The 22,338-nt window shown below is 53.2% G+C and overlaps 1 protein-coding gene across 8 annotated transcripts in view; it reads left to right on the plus strand.

Annotated features, from left to right (window-relative positions):
- Window positions 1–5,038: 5,038 nt before the first annotated feature.
- The window catches only part of CRTC1 (CREB regulated transcription coactivator 1), a 78,154-nt gene continuing 60,854 nt past the window's right edge, over window positions 5,039–22,338 (plus strand). For all 8 annotated transcript variants that reach the window (XM_022558839.3, XM_022558840.3, XM_089905309.1 and 5 more), the window contains exon 1: window positions 5,039–5,182. In XM_022558839.3, the coding sequence (XP_022414547.1) occupies window positions 5,057–5,182 (126 nt within the window). In that variant the 5' untranslated portion in view covers window positions 5,039–5,056. The remainder of the gene's footprint in view (window positions 5,183–22,338) is intronic.

The raw sequence follows: 22,338 nt of genomic DNA on the forward strand, positions 1-22,338 counted from the left end.
TGTTGTGGTGGGGACTGGACGGCTGGCTCTGCCCCACCATACCCTAGATCCATCCCCCTGGGTCCCTGCCCCCTCAACTCCAGCCTCCTTGGCAGTCCGGCAGTCCGCCCCGTCCTACCTTCCATCCCACACTCAGCCTGCGGTGGGGGGCGGAGGGGCCTGGGTCCTCATCTAACCTCTTATTCGGTCGTAAGGAGTGAGCTCCATGTCTGGTGTTTCTGGCTCCCATCGGGTTCTTCCCTTTCGCTTCATAATCAAACCTGGTTCTTGTTTTGCCTTTCAAAACTCTGTCTGATGAGGGCCTGGTTTGGAAGTCAAAGACGGGCCCTGGATGGTTTTCCTCTTTGCCTTCCAGCTCCCAATGGCCCGAGTTCACCTTCATGCAATGTGGGTACCCTGGATTGACTAAGATTCCATATAAGGCAGTGCAGAAAAGTGAGCCATGAAAACTAACATCTCGATGTAGGGTTTTGCTTCCCTAACAGTTGAGTGCTTGCGAGGAAGCAGGCGCTGAGCTAAGTGCTTTACATGCATTATCTATTTAATCTTCCCAAGAGCTTGCTCTGCGGAGTGCCATTATCTGCATTTCACACGGGAGGACAGTGAGGCTCAGAGACATGAAATCACTTGCCTGTTGTCACACAGCTGGAGAATTGGCAAGGGCTGGGCCACGCAGAAACGCACAGGAATTTAGGTTTTAATTTAGCTTGTATTTAGAAGCTTTACGTTGAGGGGTGCTGTGGCCTGGATGCAGGGGAAAGGGCATTCTAGGCAGGGAAGACAGCCTGTGCAAAGGCCCACGCAGGATCAGCAAGGCTGGATGGAGGACATGAGAAAGGGAAGGGTGGGAGAGGATGCTAGGGAAGCTGGCAGAGAAAAAAAGGCAGCCAGCCAGAGTTATGGAGCACAGGAGAGAAAACTATATCATGGAGGCAGCAAGAAGTAGCTTATAGGACTTGCCTCTTAGCTCACACTTGGATGTGCTCTGTAACTCAAGTGAAGCTATTTAAGAATGGGATATCCTGGGACTTCCCTGGTGATCCAGTGGTTAAGAATCCACCTTCCGGGACGTCCCTGGTGGCTCAGTGGTTGACTCCATGCTCCCAATGCTGGGGGCTGGGGTTCAGTCCCTGGTCAGGGAACTAGATCCCACGTGCATGCCGCAACTAAGAGTTTGCATGCCACAACTAAGGAGCCTGTGAGCCACAACTAAGGAGCCCACCTGCCACAACTAAGACGCAGCACAACCAAATAAATAAATAAATATTAAAAAAGAAAAAATAAAGAGTCTGCCTTCTAATGCAGGGGACGTGGGTTCGATCCCTGGTCGAGGAACTAAGATTCCCACATGCCGCGGGCAACTAAGCCTGTGTGCCGCAACTACTGAGCCCACACCGCACCACAACTAGACAGTCTGTGTGCTGCAACTAGAGAAGCTCACGTGCCACAACAAAGAGCCTGTGCTCCGCAATGAAGACCCAGTGCAGCAAAAAAAAAAAAGAGAGACAGAGAGAATGGGATATTCCTTATCCCTTTGGGTCAGGGTTGGCTGGAGAAGGATCCAGGGCTGTGTGAGTCCAGAGGGAGGAACAGCTCTGCTTTGGGGTCAGGAATGGCTTTCTGGAGGAGGGGTCATTTGAGGTGGGTTTTGAGGGATAGATAGGAGTTTCCCAGGCACATTCATTTAACAAACCCTTCCTAATTCCCCATTTCTGACTAGTCTTGTGTTAGCTCTGGGGAGCCACGGAAACAGAATGAACACAGATGAGTATAAAATGAGGCCTAAAGTGCTCAGAGCCATCAACAGAGAACAAGCTTTAGGAGTAGGGAATTGGGTGTGTCTGTGTTCTTTCTGCATCACACAGGAAATTCAAGCCCCCGGAGTGTCTGAGAAGGGTGAACATACTTTCAGCTTCTGATCTCTGCTCAGTCTATAGGGGAGCAGACAGTACTCCAGACACAGCTGCCTTCAGAGGGTGGGATGTTCCTGGGTCATGGGACAAACATTCAAGGGTACACTTTAGATAGCACCCTCAGGGTGGGTCTGCCAGAGGAGAGGTCTGAAAGATGAGAAGGTGCCAGCCATGAAAGGATCTGGGGGGAGAGCAGTGCGGGCAGAGGAAACAGCACATGCAAAGACCTGGAGGTGGAGTAGCAAGGAAGCCAGGGTGGCTGGAGTGAGGGGCCAGGGTGTGTGAGGACCCTTCGGGCCACTGGATTTTTTTCTGAGTGTCATAGGGAGCATGAGATCCGCCCCCCTTTACGAAGACCGTGAGCTGCTCCAGAAGTCCTGCCAGGGCCACACTGGGTGGTGGAAGGTGCCTTTGATGAAGGGAGAAAGTGATAGAGTCAGGGCTGGGTTCTGCCTGGGTCACCAGACGCCCTGGCCTCACCCTTCTCAGGGCTGGGGGTCAGTGGAGTGGGAGGAGGGCTTTGGTCACTGTCTGGCCATTGTGCAATAAGCAGGCTTGTGGCTTCCTCTGACTCATCACCAGGGTTTAGGATGGATCGAGATGCTGCTGGGGTGCGGGGTAAACGGGGGTGAGTAGGGCGAGCACTGGCCCCTCACCTCTGCCCTGTGGGCACGGCCTCTTGCTGTGGCCCCTGCTCCCCCTGAAATCTTCTCTCCTCCATCTTTCTGTGCAGAAACCGGCTTAGTGCAGCCTTATGTAAGTGATCTGGGTAACCAGCATTTTTTGAGCACTTATTATGAGCCAGGCACTTGACATATATTAACCTCATTTAAACTTGACAAAACCTGGTGTAGAGAAGGAAGCCGACCTCTGCTGTCAGGCCCGAGTTCCAGTCCTGGCTCTGGCGCTTAACTTGTTACGGGCAGCTGCCGTCCCTGCTGTCTGTCACTATTTCCTCTCCAATCTCAGGATGGTGGCAGGGACTAAAAGTCACATAAATAGAATGTCCAGTCCCTTACCTGACTCCCAGAAGCTTCAGTCTCCATGCCAGGGAGAGAAGATGGACTTCAAATCGACTTCAGCAAAAAAGAGCATGAATTATTGGCTCATATAACTGAAAAGGCAGGAGTGTCTAGCTTCAGGTATGGCTGGATGCAAGAATTCTGAGAGTGTCTTTGCCTACATTTGGTTCTGTTTTCCTTTGTGTGGGTTTACTCTCAGGCCACCTTTCTCTCTCTTTTTTTTTTTTTTGTCCACGCGTACTGTGCGACTTCTAGGACAGTTCCCTAACCAGGGATTGAACCCAGGCCACGGCAGTGAAAGCACAGAATCCTAACCACTAGACCACCAGGGAATTCCCCAGGCCACCTCTCTTCAAGTGGTGACCTCTGGCTCTGCAAACCTGTGTTATCCTTCAAATCAGCCACCCAAGCAAAGAGGGTGCTTCTCTTTCCCATGCTTCAAACAAAAATTCCAGACTTGCATCTCATTGGGCAAACTGGGTCACATGCCTGCCCTGACCCAATCGTGCTGGTCAGAGCAATGGCTCTGCTGACTGGCCAAGGCTTCCAATTTGAAGGGGAGACTGTGGGGAGAGCAAGTGGTGAGACCAGCTCTACCACAAACCAGGGACTGAAAGTTGGAAAGGGTTCCCTGAAGGGTAGTTGGTTGTTGACATCCCAGATAGGTGGCAGATACTTGCTAGGCAAAAAGGCTAGAAGTCCAATAAAGTGCTCAAAACCATATGAACAAGAAGGACAAAATAGAGCAGTGGCAGTGCCCAGGACACTCCAAATTAAAATCTATGTATGTGTATGTATTTAATGTGGACTTTTCATTAAACTGTTGTAAAATGTAAATAAAAGCACGTTTGGAAAATGTTGGTTTCCCCCTATGATCTCCATCAGTGTCCCCTCCAGCCATCCCTCACCCTGGTAAAAAAAGTGTGCTTGTTGTGCAATTAGAGATGCCCCCAATTCCCCTGGCTGCCCCTCCTGGCTTCTGCCCCACCCATGCTCCGAAATCCCTGGAGCCTCCTGAATACAAACTTGTGACATTGGTGGTTAGGGTCCCTCTGTCTGGGGAGAGACAACTAGGTGTCAGAATCCCTCTTGCCTCTCTAGGTCACCTGCCCCCCCCCACCTCATCATTGGGGAGACTCTGCTGTCCCTTTCACTGCTGGGTCTGGGTGGGATTTCTGGACCTGTCCTTTAGCACCCCATGGCAAAGCTGGCTTCCTTGAGCAAAATTGGACTGGAGAAATTCACAGAGAGGAGGCTGAAGCTATGTAGCTCCAGTTCTCCGAGCTTAAGGATCCAGAAAATAGGAACTGGATAGGAGATAGGAACAGGGAAAGAAAGGTGTTAAGGACGACATTGGGATTTTGGGCTGGGGACTGATCACACCCCCAAAACCATGTTGGCCATAGGAGCCTTCCTTCCTAACATCACTCTCCTCCTGGCCCATCACTGGTTTTATTTTCCACATCACATTTCTCTCCATCTGAAAAGTTCTCGGGTCATTTGTTGGTGGGTTATGTTCCAACCCCCCGCCCCGACTGTGCATCCCATGAGGGCAGGGACCACGTCTGCTTGCTCACGCCGTTCCCCCAGTACGCTTGGCACACATAGGCGCTCCATAAATGAATGAATGCATGCATGGATGAGCAACGCCCTGAACTGGTCTCTGAGCTGAACTGGTCCGAGCCCAGGCTCAGCCTCGAGCGCTACCTGTCCTTGGGATGGGTGCTGGCTCCATCTTGGTGACCTGGAAGGGTTTGCGTCCAGGAGTCTCTCTCTTGGGAGCTCCAGCGGCCCAGCCTGTCCCTTGCCCAACAGCCAGACGGCCGCTGTCCAGCGGGCCAGGAGGCAGCTCACTGCGACTGCGCCGAAAACTCCACCCTCCCTCTCCCGCCTCCCCTTCTGGCCTCTAAGCGCGCCGCCGAGGCGCGCGCATGCGCCATCGCCCCCGCGCCGCGCGCCACTCCTGTGCGCATGTGCCGCTCTCACTACAGCCGGCGCGCCTGCGCACTGCCCGCCGCCCGCGGGTCCGGCCGGCGCTTGCGTGGTGGCACCGGCGAGTGGGGGGGGCGAGGAGGTGGTGGAGGAGGAGGAGGAGGAGGAGGAGGAGGAGGCGGCGAGAAGATGGCGACTTCGAACAATCCGCGGAAATTCAGCGAGAAGATCGCCCTGCACAACCAGAAGCAAGCGGAGGAGACGGCGGCTTTCGAGGAGGTCATGAAGGACCTGAGCCTGACGCGGGCCGCGCGGGTAAGGGGGCTGCCCGCGCCGACCCCTCTGGGCCGGAGAGGGAGGCAGGGGGCGCGTGTCTGGCGCGTGCACGGGGTGGGGGGCGCGCGGCGGGGGCGGGGCGCGCGCGGCGGGGGCGGGACTTGGCTCGGCCCGTGGGGACAGGTGTCCCCACGCCCCGGGCGTCGTGGGCGGGACAGGTGCCCCCACATCATCGATACCTGAAGGGGTGAAGGTGTCCCTGCATCATTGCTACCTGAAGTGGGGGACAGGTGTCTTTACATCATTGTTACCTGTAGGGGCAGGGGTCTCTACATCGTTACTACATGGAGGGAACAGGTGCCATTACATCATTGGTACCTGAGGGGGGAAAGGTGTCCCCACACTGCTACCTGAGGGGGATAGGTGCCTTTATATCACTGCTACCTAGGGCAGTGATACTGAGGTGTGTGAACTGGGTGCTGCTTGCAAGCATCACTGTTACCTGGGGAGGGGGATAGGTGCTCCTATATCATTGGCACCTGAGGGGGACAGCTGCCCCCACACCATTGCTACCTGAAGGGACAGGTGTCTCTCCATCATTGTCACCTGTGCACTCACTGCCTGAGTGTTGGGGGAAGGACAGGTACCCCCACTTGCAGAGCTGAGATGGGATAGGTATCTCCCTTTTGGATACCTGAGGGAAAGGTCTGGCCTCCGCTGTGGGGACCTGGGCGGGATCAGGAAGGCAGATTGGGCTGTCTTGGAGCTTGGAGTGCAGACAGCTGCCCCTTCCCCATGCAGCCCATATGGTGGGGACCAGGTGATGTTCCTCCCACTAGGACAAGGTACAGCTGGCCACAGATGGCCCCTGGCCCCTCAGGACCAGGATGGAGGGACAGTTCTTCAGATGGCTGGGTGCTTTTGGTGTGCAGGAGCAGGCCCGGTTACCTGCTAACCTCATCTGGGAAGCCGCTGTAGGCCTGGAGCAGGGGCTTGGCTGTGGCTGGGGTTGGGGGTCCTGGCCCTTCTTCTGGGCCCCAGCTCTCTGGCGACCACCGTGAGGTGCCAAGCTCCTTGGGTCTCGGTATCCTCCCTTGTCGAGTGTGTCTAGCAAGCCCTTCCTCGTGGGTCAGGGAGGGGAGCATGCTTTGCACAGGTGGCAGTAAATCTCTGCTTCGATCCTGCAGAGCGATGGGACCCCTGTGCTGTACCCTGGGGCCTTGGGGAGGGGTTGAGTGGGAGCTGCAGACACCCACCCCGCTGGTTTCTGGATTTGGCGTCCGATCTGACTGGCCTAGGCAGACCTACCTCCATGCCGTGAGCCTCAGTTTCTGATTCCTCAGGTGGGCTTTTGGGGTGACGTTACTTTTTAATTAGTTGCTTGTTTCTCTTTGAGATCATGACCTTAAGACTAGAATGTGTGTCTTCATTTCCGTGCATTTGTTCAGCTATATCAGTCGGGTGCTCGCTGTCGGCCAGGTGCTGCTTGTCCCTGCTCCAGCCGCTTGCGGCCTCGCTCAGGATGTGGTTGGTGAATGAATGAATGAATGAAAGCACGCAGCTTGAGTGTTGCCCATACGTCAGGGCTTCTGAGTGCAGGAGTGTCCACTTCATCTTGTCTCCAGCATGTAGTGTGTGCTAGCATGCAGTAGGTGTCAAATGTATGTGGTGTGACAAGAAGAAGGGGTCACACTGGTTCTTGACAGTTCTTCATGACCCAAGGCCTGGTTTCTGCTTTAGGGTTGGAAATGAATTATTGGTGTTTTTTTGTCTGTTTGTTTTTGAATTGTTGTTGAAAAGATATCTTTAAAATAACAACTTTATTGAGATAGTACCATATAATTCACTTGTTTAAAGTGTACAATTCAGTGGTTTTTAGTACATTTACAGAGTTGTGCAACCATCACCACTGTCTAATTCCAGAATGTTTTCATCATTCCTCAGAGAAACTCCACACCCATTAGCAATCACTTCTCATTTGCCCCTCCCCCCAGCCCCTGGCAGCCACCAAGTTTTCTGTCTTTATGGATTTACCTGTTCTGGACATGTCATATAAATGGAATCATACAAGATGTGGCCTTTTGTGTCTGTCTTCTTTCGCTCAGCCTAATGTTTTCAAGGTTCATCTACATTGTAGTGTGTATCAGGAAGCTTCTTTCCTTTTTATGGCTGAGTAGTATTCCTTTGTATGGCTGGACCACATTTGTTTATCCATTCATTGGTTGATGGATGTAGAAAAGATTTTTAAGATTCGCAGACAGCAGTTCTCTCGGCCCCTGGTAACCGTTTCCCATCTCTTTCCTCCCTCGCCCTGTTGCCTTCCTTTACTTCGGGAGTTGGGGAGGTAGGGTGGGCTTGGGCCCTGGGCGGAGGTGCACTTACACTAGATTTTTACAGACAGAGCAGTGTTCTCTATTGGGGGTGATTCTGTCCTCAGGGGACATTTGGCAATGACATTTTTGGTTGTCTCGACTAGGGGAAGGGCTGCTACTGGCATCTAGTGAGTAGAGAGCAGGGATGCACCCCACGATGCATAGACGGCTCCCACCATAGACAGTGATCCGGCCCCAGGTGTCAGCAGTGTCAAGGCTGAGATACCTTCAGTTTGAAGGAAACGCTGTGTGGGCAGGGGTGCGAGCTTTGCACCCGGGCAGATAGTTCAAAACTCCACACCCACCAATACGGCTGTGCCACTGTGGGCAGGCTGGTGGCTTTGCCTGCACCTGAGACCAGGATGGGCAAGCTCTTTCCCAGCCTTTTCCGGCTATTGCACATGGCACGTGGTACATCAGCAGTGTCTGGTGCAGGCGAGTGAACCCGCCTGATGCAGGGTCCCCTCCTGCTCACCCTCCCATGGCTGCAGCCTTCTGCGCTGCCTCCGCCTGCGGTAGACACAAGCGTTTCACCTGAGAACAGGTGGGACGTGGCCAAGTTGGTACCTGCTCTTCTCAGGGGAATTCCACAGGTCAGCACGCCCACTCCCGGAACGAGCGGGGACACTCGTGTCGATGTGTGTCTGTGCACAGCCCTTGGTCGTGATGGGTGCACCCGCAGTGCCTTCCCTTGTGAAAGGCCGGTCAGCAGGTGTTGAGCCTGATGAGTAGATCCATGCTGTCACTTCACCCAGGGGCAGGTACCCCAAGGGCTAGTTCGGGTGGCGGATGGGGTGTGACGTCCACTTTTGTGTCGCAGTGTAGAGAGGTGAGTGCACGAATGCTCCTTTCTCGTCCTCAGACTTGGGCAGCCTGATGTGCAGAGAGGGCTGTGGTGCTCAGCTGTGTGACTTCGGGCAGGTTTCTTAACCTCTCTGGGTCTCAGAATCCTGATCTGTGAGCAAGGGTAGCTTGCTTATTCCACAAAATGACATTTTTATTTGCCCAGCACGTCCCAGGGACTGTATTAGGTACTGGGGAGCCAGCAGCATATGAGGCATGTGAGGACCACGCTCTTGGGGAGCCGGCATGGTTTTAGTGGAGACAGGAGAGAATTGCTACAGATAAATGAGGCCGATGCTCTCAAAGAGAAGAAGCAAAGCAATGTGCTAGGACTGGCTAGGGCGGGAGGCTGGCACCTGGACAGTGAGACAGAGGCCCCCGCGCCCCCCACCCCCACCCCATGCTGGGGAAGGGTGTCCCTTGTGAGGGAGGCAGGCGCAGAGGCCCCGAGGTGGGAAGGGCTTGGCGAGGTTGAGGCTGGCATATTGAGGGAGAGAGAGGAGAGATGCGGCTGGCCCCTGAGGGAGGGGCCCTGGGAGGGTTTGTGATGGTCAGTGGCCTGATCCTTTGCTTGTTTTTATAGTAGCTTTATTAAGATATCATTCCCAATACATTCAAACCACTCATTTAAAGTGTACTGGGACTTGCCTGGTGGCACAGTGGTTAAGAATCCGCCTGCCAATGTAGGGGACAGCCCTGGCCCCAGGAAGATCCCACGTGCCGCGGAGCAACTAAGCCTGTGCGTCGCAACTACTGAGCACGCACTCCAGAGCCCGCGAACCACAACTACTGAGCCCACGCGCCACAACTACTGAGCCCACACACCGCAACTAGTGAAGCCCGTGTGCCTAGAGCCAGTGCTCCGCACCAAGAGAAGCCAGCGCACCTCAATGAAGCGTAGCCCCCACTCACCCCAACTAGAGAGAAAGCCTGCATGCAGCAACGAAGACCCAATGCAGCCAAAAAAAAAAAAAAAAAGAAAAGCGTACCATCTAGGGGACTTCCCTGGTGGTCCAGTGGTTAAGACTCCGAGTTTCCACTGCAGGGGTCACAGGTTCAATCCCTGGTCGGGGAACTAAGATCCCTCAAGCCGCGCGGCACGGCCAGAAAAATAAATAAAGTGTACCATCCAGTGGTTTTTAGCATATTCACACAGTTGTGAAACCATCACCAATTTTAGAACATTTCCATCACCCCAGAAGGAAACCCCGTCCCCTTAGCAGTCACTCCCCATTCCCCCTCCCACACTCCTGGCAACCACTCATCTACTTTCTGTCTCTGTGGATTTGCCTGTTCTGGACATTTCATATAAATGGAATCATATAACACGTAGCTTTTTATGTCTGACTTTTTTCGCTCAGCGTGATGTTTCCGAGGTTCATGCATATTGTAGGGTGTATCAGTTCTTCCTTTCTTTATTAAGAATTGTGGTAAAATATACAAAACATACAGTTTACCACCTTTTTTTTTTTTAACATTTATGTATTTATTTTATTTATTTTGGCTGTGCCGGGTCCTAGATGAGGCACTCAGGATCTTCGTTGCGACATGTGGGATCTTTAGTTGCAGCGTGCGGACTTCTTAGTTGCGGCATGCGGGATCTAGTTCCCTGACCAGGGATCAAACCCAGGACCCCTGCATTGGGAGCTCAGAGTCTTACCCACTGGACCACCAGGGAAGTCCCTAATTTACCATCTTAACCATTGATAAGTGTACAGATCAGTGGTATTAAGTACGTTTACAGTGTCGTGTAGCCACCGCTGTCCATTACTTCATGACTCTTTAAGGCTGAATAATACTCCATGGTGTGGATACACTGCATTTCGCGTATTCATTTGTTCACCCGTGGACACTCGGGTTGTTTCCACCTTTTTGGCTACTGTGGCTAGTGCTGCTGCGGACGTTTGTGTCCCAGTGCTTGTGTGGATGCGGGTCTTCCTTTCCCTTGGGTGTATATGCCGAGGAGTGGAGTTGCTGGTCACTCTCAAATGGTAACTCTCCATTTAATCATTCAAGGACGCTTCGTGTCTTACAAAGATGGCTGTGAGCTGAGTGGGCAAGGGGGTGAGAAGGGAAGCAGGCAGATGGTGCGAGGCCGCTGTAGCATCCCGGTTGGGGAATGGAGAAGGTGGCTTGAGCAGGGAGGTGGCCGTGGCAGTGGCCGGAGTGGTGGGTTTTGCCAGCAGAGATGACTGGACGTGTGGGTGGACCGGATGTGGGAGGTGAGGGGAAGAGATGGGGGCGTGTCGCCCACTTGCCGGGGGCTCAGGGCACAGGAGGCTCTGCCTGTAACTGATCACTGAGCATCCCAGGGAGCAGCACCTGGGCCAGAAAAAGCCCGCGTGCAAAGCAGTCCACGGTGGCCCAGCCAGGGCTGCCAGCTCTGGCTGCGCTGAAGGAGGGTGTTCTCCCGGCCCTACCCTGTGACGGGGGTGGCTCTGCACAGGCTGTTGGAAAACGGGCCTCTGGGCCGCAGGCACCGTGCAGCGGGGGCTCGGGTTAGCTGAGCGTGGAGGCCGCCCCCAGTCCTGGCCTCCATCCTGGGCTTTGGCACCATTTGCCTCTGTGCCGGCTGCTTCAAGTGTCTGGTGCCATCTGCAGCCTTAACACACACACACGCACGCAGGACTCGCCGAGCTGCTCTGCTGAGAGGATGGGGTACACTGTACCCCACCTCCAGAAAGCCCCAGCAGTCTCAGTGCTCTCCAGCTTGTGATCTGCCACACCCAATAATAGGTTGAATGGGGGCCCCTAAGAAGATATGCCCACATCCTGACTCCCAGAACCTGTGACTCTGACCTTATTTGGAAAAAAGGTCTCTGCAGCTGTGAGTAGGGTAAGGATCTCAAGATGACGTTGTCCTGGATTTAGGGTGGTCAGGTGACTGGCGTCCTCACGAAAAGAGAAGACCCGGACTCACATATGAGAGGCCATGTATGACGGAGGCAGAGATTGGAGTGTTGCAGCCACGAGCCAGGGATGCGTGGAGCCCCCAGAAGCTGGAAGAGGCAAGGGAGGATCCTCCCCTAGGGCCTCCAGAGGGAATGTGGCCCTGCCGACACCTCGATTTTGGATGTCTGGCCTCCCGAGCTGTGCAAAAATGAATTTGTGTTGTTTTATGCACCCCCCCCCCGCTCCCGCCTTTGGCGGTCATTTGTGATGGCATCCCCGGGACACTCTCCCCTGGGCTGAGACAGAGCCTGCAGAGTCCAAGTACCATGCGGAACCCGCTTCGGGACGGTGGGCCTGAGGGTTGTCTGCAGATGTGCACATCTGTCCTTCTCTGACAGGTCATGTTCCCCTCGAGGCCTTGAGTGGACCCGTCACACACCCATTGTCAGGAACTGGGGACTCTCGCTCTGTACTGGGCCTGGTGGTGATGGTGAACAAGCCTGAGAAACAGCAGCTAGAGCAAGGGTCCTGGGGCAGGAGGGGGCATCTTGTCAGGAGCTGACCAAGAGTATGGTCACAGTGTGGTCAGGGGTAAAGTCTGTCCTTTGCACTCTCGGGTCCTGCCCCCTGCTGGGCACCGTGTGGCTTTCACTCAACCCCATTCTTGTTGCTCAGCCCCTCCTACCGGAGAGGAGGGTCGTCTTTGCCATTGTGCCGATGGGCAAGCTGAGGCCCAGTGCTGCATCCCAGCTGGGAAGAGGCAGAACTGACGTGTAGCTCTGGGATGAGCACACGCGCTGTGTCGGAAACAAGGAAGTAAGAACACAAACTAGAACCTTCAGTAGCTCACCAGAGCCTGCTTGGCCCCATGTGGGCCTTGGTTTTTCCGAAACGTGACTCAGTTTCTCCAACCACGCCCCTGTTTCTCCCATGACACTTGGACCCTGGACTCCATATTTCCTGTCACTAATTGTCCTCGTCTTGGAGGCGGCGGCCTTGGGACACCATCACACACACCTTTGTGCAATGCCCATGGCTCTTTTCCCATAAAAGCCATGGTCTAGATCAGACTGGGTGCCGAAGTCTCTGTGGCTGGCACGGGACACGCTTCTGGGTTAATTGGTCCAGTTGTCATTTGGAAGGAGGCTTTCTTGGAGAGCCCTGGTTCTGTTCCCATAGGGAACTGCTGAGTGGCCCTGCCAGCCCGGGGTCCTGTGTAGAGAGCCCTCCTAAAGCTCACGGCCAGCCCGGGAACCATGCGGAGTGACCTTTTTTTTGAAAAAAAAGCCTTTAAAAAATTGACGTGAAATTCACATAAAATGAACCATTTTAATACACATTTCGGTGGCATTTAGCACATTCACAGTGTTGTACAACCATCACCTCTGTCTAGTATCAGAACATTTCCATCGCCCCAGAAGGAGATCCCGTCCCCATTAGCAGTCACTCCCTATCCTCCCCTCCCCCATCTCCTGGCAACCACTAATCTACTTTCTGTCTCTATGGATTGGCGTGTCTGGACATTTCATGTAAATGGGTCCATACGACATGTGGCCTTTTGTGTTTGGCTTCTTTCACTCAGCATGATGTTTTTGAGGTTCATCCACTTCGTAGCATGTGTCAGAGTGTCATTCCTTTCTGTGGCCAAATAATATTCCGTTGTGTGGATGGACCACATTTAGTTTATCTGTTACCTGTTGATGGGTATATGGCCTGTTTCCACTTTCTCACTGTCATGAATGGTGCTGCTGTGAACATGTGTGTGCAAGTATTTGCACAAGCCCTTGTTTTCACCTTGTGGGCACATGCCCGGGAGTGGAATTGCCAGGCATATTGACTCACCAGGTGGTGGCCGGTGCTCAGGGTGTGCGGTGCTGGGGCCCACCTGCTCCGGGGAATCCAGGAGGGCTTGCTGGACCTGCAGTAGGTGTGGAACCAGGGGTGTCTGTGGCTGGGTGAGGGGAGGGTGTCACTGGCTGAGGGACAGGCATGGAAGCTGAGGCCTTAGTTCCGAGGCTGCCTACTCATTTCCTTGACTGTGACCCACTGTTAGAAATTTGTGTTTCGTGTCATAACAGCAGCCACCAACAAACATACAATTGAAACAGATTTCTCCAAGGAGTCCAGCCCTCCCTGTGTGTGTGCAAAGTTGATATAATTGGTTCCCTTCTGTTTATTATAAAATGCCAGGGACCCACTGAATTGGTTTCATAGCCCAGTAATCCAGGGCTCAGCCAGCTACACCTGTTTTTTGTAAATAAAGTTTTATTAGAACACAGCCACGCCCATTCATTCATGCCTTGTCTGTGGCAGTTGAGTCATTGCCGCAGAGACCTGATGGCTTAAAGAGGTGGAGATATCTACCATCTGGCTCTTTACAGGAGTTTGCTGGCCCTGGGCCAATGGCTGTCACCCACAGTTTGAGCCCCACTGACCAAGAGCAACAAGGAAGGTTGGGAGGATGGTGGGCAGTGGTTCTGACACTCTTGGGGGTCTCTGAACCACCTTGGAACTAAAGGATGCAGACTCTGGGCTCCCCCAAGATCCTGCTTCTGGAGGTCTGGGTGGGGACCTGAGTTCTGAGTGGGGATCTGAGGACCCTGCCATGTGGGCCTTGCTGGGAGGTCCGGACACCGGGGTCACCAGGGCTGTGCCAGGTGGAGGGATAGGGTTGGCCTCTGTCAGAGGGGTAAGTGGGCTGTCTGGCCCTTGGTTGGTGGCCTGGTGGTAATTGTTGGTCCGTACCACCAGGGAGGGTTCTGCTGTCACTGTCCCCAAGGCTGGCTCGGGGGCAGAGTGCCAGGTGACTCTTGTCCATGCAGTGGGCCTTCTGGTCCTGCTCGGGGTCACTTAGGTTACTCTGGGTCAGAATTGGGCTGTTGCGGGCGTCCCGAAGCCTGAGTGCTGGGCCTCCTCTGCCGCTCTCGGCGCCGGGAGCTTCTGGTGTCAGCTCAGTGGTACAGGCTACCTTCCGTGCTGTTCCGTGAGACAGGGTACTGGTGCCTCAGGGGTTGGGATTCAGAGTCCTTGGTGCTGTGGGGATTTCTTTTTAAACAGGGACCCTCTGGAAAATGCCATGCGGATGTCAGGGGTGGGGTCTGGCCTGGGTAGAGACCGGCCCGAGTGCAGTGGTGGGGAAGTGTCAAAAATGGGTGCTACAGGGTGCTCACCCCGGCCGGTTCTGCCTCTGCGGGCATTTGGCAACATCTGGGGACATCTTGGGTTGTCATGACTTGGGGCGGTGGGTGTTCCTGGCATCTGGTGAACGGAGACCAGGGATGCTGCTCAACACCCTGCAGTGTGCACAAGGCCCCTGATGTCGGTGGGTGCCGAGGCTGAGAAGCCCTGCTCCTGTGCTCCCCCGCGTGCCAGGATTGTGCAGGCGAGAAGGGGTCGGTAGAGGCCCCCGGTTCCTTGAGGTGCAGACCTTGAGCCTGGCGACATATCAACACCCCAGGCAGCTGATGGCATCCTCCCGGGTTTACTGAGGGGGAAACCACGGCTCAGAGAGCAAATGTCACAGAACATTCGAGGTGGAAGAGCTGGGATTTGACCCCTTTGGACAGACCCAGGTCACCACACGTTTTCCCCTGTCTCATGCGGCTCTGGGAGTTGGCCAGCCGGTTGGGGTGGGGCAGAGCCTTCCAGGCTGCTGGAACCCTGTGCGTGGAGGGAAGGGCTTGAGGAGCATAGACTGCACGGGCAGAGGGCTGGGGAGGGAGGCGGGGCGGGTGATGGAGGGCCCTAGGCCAGGCCCTGTTTATGGGCCATGGGGTGTCATGGAAGGTTCCAGCAGGATGGTGACGTGAGTGACACGAAGGTGCGGGAGTGGCAGGGGCCATGCTTGCTAGAGCCCAGGTGCGTACACCCAGCAAGTGGTGGCGGTCACCCTGAGAAAGAGCCTGTTGCTTCCCCTGGTGCACAGATGAGAGACCAATGCATGACAGGTCACGTGGTTTGCTGTGTGTGGAGGTGCTGGGATTGACCCTGTGTCTGAATCTGGGGCCCACATTTTTCTTAATGCAGCCATAAGGGACCCTGTTGGAGGCTGAGCTTCGATTCATGTACATCTGTTGATGACCATGGCGGTCATCCATGGTGTTTTGCAAATCAGGCGTTCATTGTGTTCCTCCCTGTGCCTGCCCCACCTGTGTGTCTGTCTCTGAGCCCCCTGCAGCAGGGAGGGGACTGTAGCACCTTGGGCTCTGCACCGGTGAGGACAGAGGGAAGGCCGATTTGGGACATTTCAGAGGTAATAATGACAGGGTTTACTCAGAGGTGAGCAGGAAGGAGAGCGAGGTGGGGGAACCAGTGAGAAAGGGGTGGGGATGGGAGAGTCTCACCTCATCTTGGAGCTTGTAGGATGGATTAGCCCCCCATTTCTGGCTGGGGCGTCTCTGACCCCCTCTCCTCACCTCCCTCCCTCCACCATGTCCAGCCCTACCCCAGAGCAGAGGTGGGTGTGCCCTGCCCTGGCCAGGGGTGGCTCTGGTGCCGCTGGCTGGCTGGGGGTCCAGGTGCGCAAACAAGGAAGCCACTGCTTGCCTCTCGGGCCAAGGATTCAGAGAGAGTCAATATTTATTATTTGCCAGTTGGAAATGAGGCGCGGCCGGGGCTTCCTCCTCAGGGTTCTCAGATGGGCGTGGAGGGGAGAAAGTGCTTGGGGTGAGGGGGTCCTGTAGCACCTGGCGCCCAGCTTGAGACCATGCTGCTGGGCTTCTCCCTGCTTCCTCCTGCGTGAGTTTAGACCTGGGAGTCCCCTCTGGGCTCTTCTCCCTCTCGGAGAAGCGGGGGTCACAGTGGCGTCTGCCTCATAGGCTTGTGGTGAGACATAGACGGGTTAACCCAGGTAGCGTGTCCGGAATGGGGCTCGCATGTAGATGCTTGCTGCGTGCTTGCTGCTGCTAGGATTCTGGAGGCGTGTGCACAGTGAACGCACGGCGGTACTCAGCGGCACTGGGTGGGCAAATGGCAGGCATTCAGCAGACACTCAGCTCCTGCTCAGCAGGTACCCAGTATACCCAGCAGGTGCTCAGCAGACACAGAGTGAACCATCGGTGGGTGCACAGCAGGCATTCAGCAGGCACACAGGGTGTACCCAGCAGGTGCCCAGCAGGCGCTTGGCAGCAGGCATGGAGTGGACACAGCAGACATTCAGCAGGCACAGAGTGGGTTTTCAACAGGCACTAAGCAGATACTGGACTGTGACCCCCCTGAGGGCAGGCCTATCTCTAGTTCAGTTTAGAATCTTCTGGGTGCAAGTGTCCTCTAAAAGGGCCAGTTTCCCACCGCACAGTCAGGCTTCTCCCCTTAAGTAGTGGGAATGTGGCGTGGGGTCCCGTTTTCCATCTGGGAATGTGTACCGGGTGCCGAGTGGCTACAGAGCCAGGTGGGTAGTAGGATCTTCCCAGAGCTACAGTTTTCTGAACAGTTTGAGGGAGAAACTTGGAGTTTGTATTGACTATGCAGCGGTCTGGAGCGGACTGGCAGACCCCTGTGGGCTCTGGAGGGCGGGCCTGGGGCAGCGTGGTGCCTGTTCGGCCCTGCAGGTACCCTGGGCTGGGGAACGTAGGAAGCACCGGGCCCCCCAATGAGGTCTCCCTGCAGTGGCCGGGGTTTGGACTGGAAAGTCTAGTCCTTCAGTCAGTATTTATTGAGCACCTACTTTGTGCTGGGCCCTGGGGATACCTTGCAGAACAGGTGGGGAAACCATGCCAGCAGCCAGCTGGTCCCTGGCCCCAAAGTCATGGCTCTGAGAGAGTGAAATGGGATGGGAGTAGGGGGGCCCTTTGGTGGAGGTGGCGTTTGGGCTGAGCCCCGAGGCACAAGGGTGAGCCATGGGATTGGGGGATGTGAGGCCTGTTTTGGGGGAGAGCCTGGCCCGGCCGAACTCCGTGGGTGATGTGTCATGGGCCCCCGTGAGGGGTCAGAGTCCGATTCTGGGGTGGTGGGGTGCTCCAGAAAGGTTATGAGCAGGGCAGTGATGTGCGATGTAGGTTTAGCAAAGATCCCTCCAGCCACCATATGGGCACAGGCCTGGGGAGAGTGAGGGCAGGGGATGCAGCGGTCTGGGGTGGACTAGTCCCCTGGGAGGGAGCCAGGGCAGGCATCCCCAAGGGGTGGTGGGTGCTGAGGGAATGAACGCTGACTCCTTACAGACCAGGACTTGCTGACTTGGCAGAAGTTCTTTCACCCAAGAATCGGGAATCTGATTCCCCAGGGTGGGGATGGGGGAGGTTTATATTAAATAGCTTTCACTTTATGCTCTGGTGGCCCCCATAATGAGGAAAGGCATTTCTGCAGCAGAGAAGAGACCTTGAGTCCTAATTTCCTATGTGAACTTTCTTCTCTGTCAGGTGGTCCCATCCTGACACCCCACTGGTCACAGGGGTTTCACCCCAAAGCCGGGGCACGGCATTCTATCCGGAGGGGTCAGTCTCTGCTGTGAAGGACAGATCTTTTCCCTTGTTGGCTGTTGAGCATTTGAGCCTCTGTTCCTGGATCCAGCCTGGGAGCTCGGTGGTCCCTCCTGAGTTGCCCTGCTCCCGCAAGGACGCTCATGACGGGAGAAGCCCTGTGACAGCTTTTGAGGTGTGCCCTTCCCTGCCAGCTGGGGCTGCAGGGACATACCCTGCCACACTTTTTTTTTTTTTCAGTAATAAAAGAAATTGTTTATGTCTCAAAACTTTGATGAGGATTGAAAACAGAAAACCCAAAGCACTTCCCTTTTCCTCCGTGCATCTGACAACAGCTCACCTGGGCGCGGAGGGTGGGTGGGTGCATGCCAGCTGGTCATTCGCCTGGAAATCTCAGGGAGGAAGTGTCAGCCCAGCCAGGCAGAGTGCCCAGGGCTGGCTCTGCAGGGCTGGCCAGTCCTCGGGCTGGGGACACCGGCGGGGGGGGGTGGGGTGGGTGGAGCATGCCCCACAAAGACCGAGATCTGTCCGCCCTGCCGGAACGTCCAGGGGGCTGCTGTGTCCATGCCCTGCCGGCTAAAGAGCCTCTCTCACATTGAGATCAAGTTCAGTGATCAAGTTCAGAAGAGACAAACTCCTGCGGCCCTCCTCCGTGGGTCCTTTTGTACCCATGAGCATTGTGCTGCCTTGATTCCTTCTGTCCTCCCAAGCGGGAGGGCTTTGATAGCTGTAATTAGGATGGGAGCGGCTCATTAAATCATCGCAGAATCAATGCACAGCCTCAGGAGTGATTTATGGGCCCAGCAGCCAAGGTGCCAAGGAGATGCTAATTTCATCCCTGCTGGCTCAACAGATGCAGAGGGAGGAGCCCTGAGGGTCAGTAGCAGGGGCCTTCTGGGGGTCACTTGTGCCCAAGAGCCCGCCCCATGGCGACGCCCCCACCCTGCAAGTCTAAGTGGCTATTATTGGGGCTCAAAGCCCTGCCTCTGCCGGCTTCCCCCAAATGACTCCTCCTCTTGTGCCTCAGTTTTCCCACGTGTAGAGTTGTACAGATTAGATGACGTGCCCACCCTAAGCGCTTAGCCTCGTGCCGGGGGGCATCAGGGTGCCCCATGGGACAGGGTCTTACACTTTGCACCCATGTGCCCTGGCTTGACATGTGACAGATGCCAAGAGACAGTTTAGGAATTGTCTGTTCAGTTTTATTGGGGGGGAGGGATATTCATTTCTTTTCACTTTTTCTTTTGAGAGAGTTTTAGATTTAGTGAAAAGTTGCAAAGACAGTACAGTTTCCATAGCCCCTCACCATGAACGGCGTCACAGGACCAGGACAGCAGCATTGTCACAGGCCTATCAGCTAGACTCCTGTATGCGTTTGGATTTTCCCAGATGTCCCTCAGTGACCTTTTTTGGGCCTAGGTTCTGTCCAGGCTCCCACGTTGCATTTAGTCGTTGGGTCACCTCAGTCTCCTCCAATCCATGATGCTCAGGGTTTCCTCAATGTCCATGACCTTCACCTCTTGAAGAGAACTGCTCAGTCTTTTTGTGGAATGTCATTCAGGGCGGTTTGTCTTGTTTTCTTGCCATTGGGTTACGGTGGTGTGTTTTTGGCAGGAATTCCATAGGAGTGAAATGCTAATTTTCTTTTTGTATTTTTCCTTTTTACAAACTGTGGGAGGGAATTTCCTGGCGGTCCAGTGGTTAGGACTCAGCACTTTCACTGCCCGGGCCCGGGTTTGATCCTTGGTCAGGGAACTAGGATCCCGCAAGTCACGTGACGTGGCCAAATAAGTAAATAAATAAAGTGGGAAAATACACGTAATGGTTTACCATCTCAACCATTTTTAAGTTCGGGGGCATTAAGTACATTCACATTGTGGTGCTACCGTCCCCACCATCCATCTCTGGAACTCTTTTCATCTTGCAAAACCGAAACTCTCTTCCCATATTAAACACCTTCTGTCTCTGTGAATTTGACTACTCTAGGGGCCTCGTGTAAATGGACTGACTCATAATATTTGTCCTTTTGTGACTAGCTTATTTTACTTAGCATAATGTCCTCAAGGTTTGTCTGTGGTGTAGCATATGTCAGAATTTCCTTCGTTTTTAAGCTTGAATAATATTTCATTGTATGGATGGACCACATTTGTTTATCCATTTATTGGACACTTGGGTTGCTTCCACCTTTTGGCCGTTGTGAATAATGCTGCTCTGAACATGGCTGTACAAATATCTGTTCGAATCCCTGCTGCCACTTTTTGGGGGGGTGTATACCCGAAAGTGGGATTGCTGAATCATGTGGCCATCCTGTGTTTAATTTTTTCAGGAACCTCCACACTGTTTTCCACAGCGGCTGCACATTCCCGCCAACAGTGCACAAAGGTTCCAATTTTTTCACATCCTCACCAGTACTTTTTATTTTATGGCTTTTTGATTATAGCCATCCTTGTGGATGTGAGGTGGTATCTCATTGTGGTTTTGATTTGCATTTCCCTAATGATTAGTGATGTTGAACATCTTTTCATGCACATGTTGGCCATTTGTATATTTTCTTTGGAGAGATATCTATTTGGGTCCTTTGCCCATTTTATTTTTTTTTTAATGTAAGTTTCAAGCATACAGCATTGTAGTTCAACATCTGTGTACACTGCAGAGTGATCACCAACACAAGTCTAGTTACCATGCATCACCATACAGTTGACCCCTTCACCCATTTTGTCCACCCCCAACCCCCTTTCCCTCTCCCTCTGGTAACCACTAATCTATTCTCTGTATCGATGAGTTTTTATTTTATTTTGTTTGTTCTTCTTTTTTTTTTTTTTTAGATTCCACATATGAGGGAAATCATATGGTATTTGTTTTTTTCCATCTGACTTTTTTGACATAGCATAACACTCTCATATCCATTTATGTTGTCTCAAATGGCAGGACTTCATTCTTTTTTTATGGCTGAGTTGTACTGTGTGTGTGTGTGTGTGTGTGTGTGTGTGTGTGTATAAATAGATATGTATAAAACATTTTCTTTATCCATTCATCCATCATTGGGCACTTACTTTGTTCCCATATCTTGGCTATTGTAAATAGTGTGGAAATGAACATAAGGGTACGTATATCTTTTCTAATTAGTATTTTTGTGTTACTTTGCCCATTTTTTTTTTTTTTTTTCCTTGTGGTACGCGGGCTTCTCACTGTTGTGGCCTCTCCCTTTGCGGAGCACAGGCTCCGGACACGCAGGCTCAGCGGCCATGGCTCACGGGCCCAGCCACTCTGCGGCGTGTGGGATCCTCCCAGACCGGGGCACGAACCCGTGTCCCCTGCATCGGCAGGTGGACTCTCAACCACTGCGCCACCAGGGAAGCCCACTTTGCCCATTTTTGAATTGAGTTGTTTTTTGCTGTTGAGGTTTAGGAGTTCCATATATATTCTGGATGTTAATCCCTTATCAGATACATGATTTGCAAATATTTTCTCACGTTCCATGGGAATGGGGCCTTTTCACTCTGTTGATGGTGTCCTTTGATACACAAATGTTTTCAATTTTGACAAAGCCCAATTTATATATATATTTTTTTGTTGACTGTCTTTTTGGTGTCACAGCCAAGAAGTCATTGCCAAATCTAATGTTTTGAAGTTTTTCCTGTTTTCTTCTGAGCTTCTATAATTTTAGTTACATAGTTAAAGTTTTATAGTTTTAGCTTGAGGTCTGGATCCATGTTGAGTTAATTTCTATATATGGTATAAGGTATTGGTTTAGCCTCAGTCTTTTGCATTTGGAGATCCAGTTTTCCCGGCACCATTTGTTGAAAAGAGTGTCCTTTCCTTTTTGAATGGTCTTGGCACCCTTGTCAAAAATCATTTGACCATATATGTGAGAGTTTATTTCTGGGCTCTGTATTCTATTCTGTTGGTGTTATATGTCTTTATGTCAGTACCACACTGTCTTGGTTGCTGTAGTTTTGTGGTAAGTTTAGAGATCGGGAAGCATGAGTCCTCCAACTTTGTTCTTCTTTTTAAAGATGGTCTTGGCTATTTGGGATCCCTTGAGATTCCATATGAACTTTACAGTGGATTTTTCTATTTCTGCCAAAAATGTTGTTGGAATTTTTTTTTTTTTTTTTTTTTTTTTGGCCACGCTGTGCGGCATGCAGGATCTTACCCCAACCAGGGATCGAAACCTGTGCCCCCTGCAGTGGGAGCGCAGAGTCTTAACCACTGGACTGCCATGGAAGCCCGTGTTGTTGGAATTTTGATAGGGATTGCATTGTCTCTGTAGGTTGCTTTGGGTATTGTTGCCATCCTAACAGTATGAAGTTCTGCTCCTCTCCTGCCAGCTGTGTGACCCTGGGAAAACACATAACTGGCCCCTGTCAGTTTTCCCATCACCGCTCCTACGATGTTCTGTAGAGGGGGTTAACCATCTCAGTGTGTGAACAACCCTTAGGACTGTACCTGCACACAGTTGGTGCCCTGTGGAGGGAATCACATCTGCTGACTGCCCTGAGGAGCTACTGACTTAGAGGGGAAAAGAGGTTACTGGAGGGTGGGGCCAAGCTGGGAGGGCTGCCTGGAGGCGGAGAGCTCTGTGGTGGGACAGGAGGTGGGTAGGGAGCGACAGAGGAGAAGGAACAGCATGTCCTGAGGCACAGAGACCTGGCAGGGGTTTGTCTGGGGC

This window comes from Delphinapterus leucas, unplaced genomic scaffold (assembly GCF_059928025.1).
Source record: "Delphinapterus leucas isolate spDelLeu-1000000601 "Yukka" unplaced genomic scaffold, BTC_Dleu_Yukka2 spDelLeu_asBTCV2_sq25, whole genome shotgun sequence".
Lineage (NCBI taxonomy): Eukaryota > Metazoa > Chordata > Mammalia > Artiodactyla > Monodontidae > Delphinapterus > Delphinapterus leucas.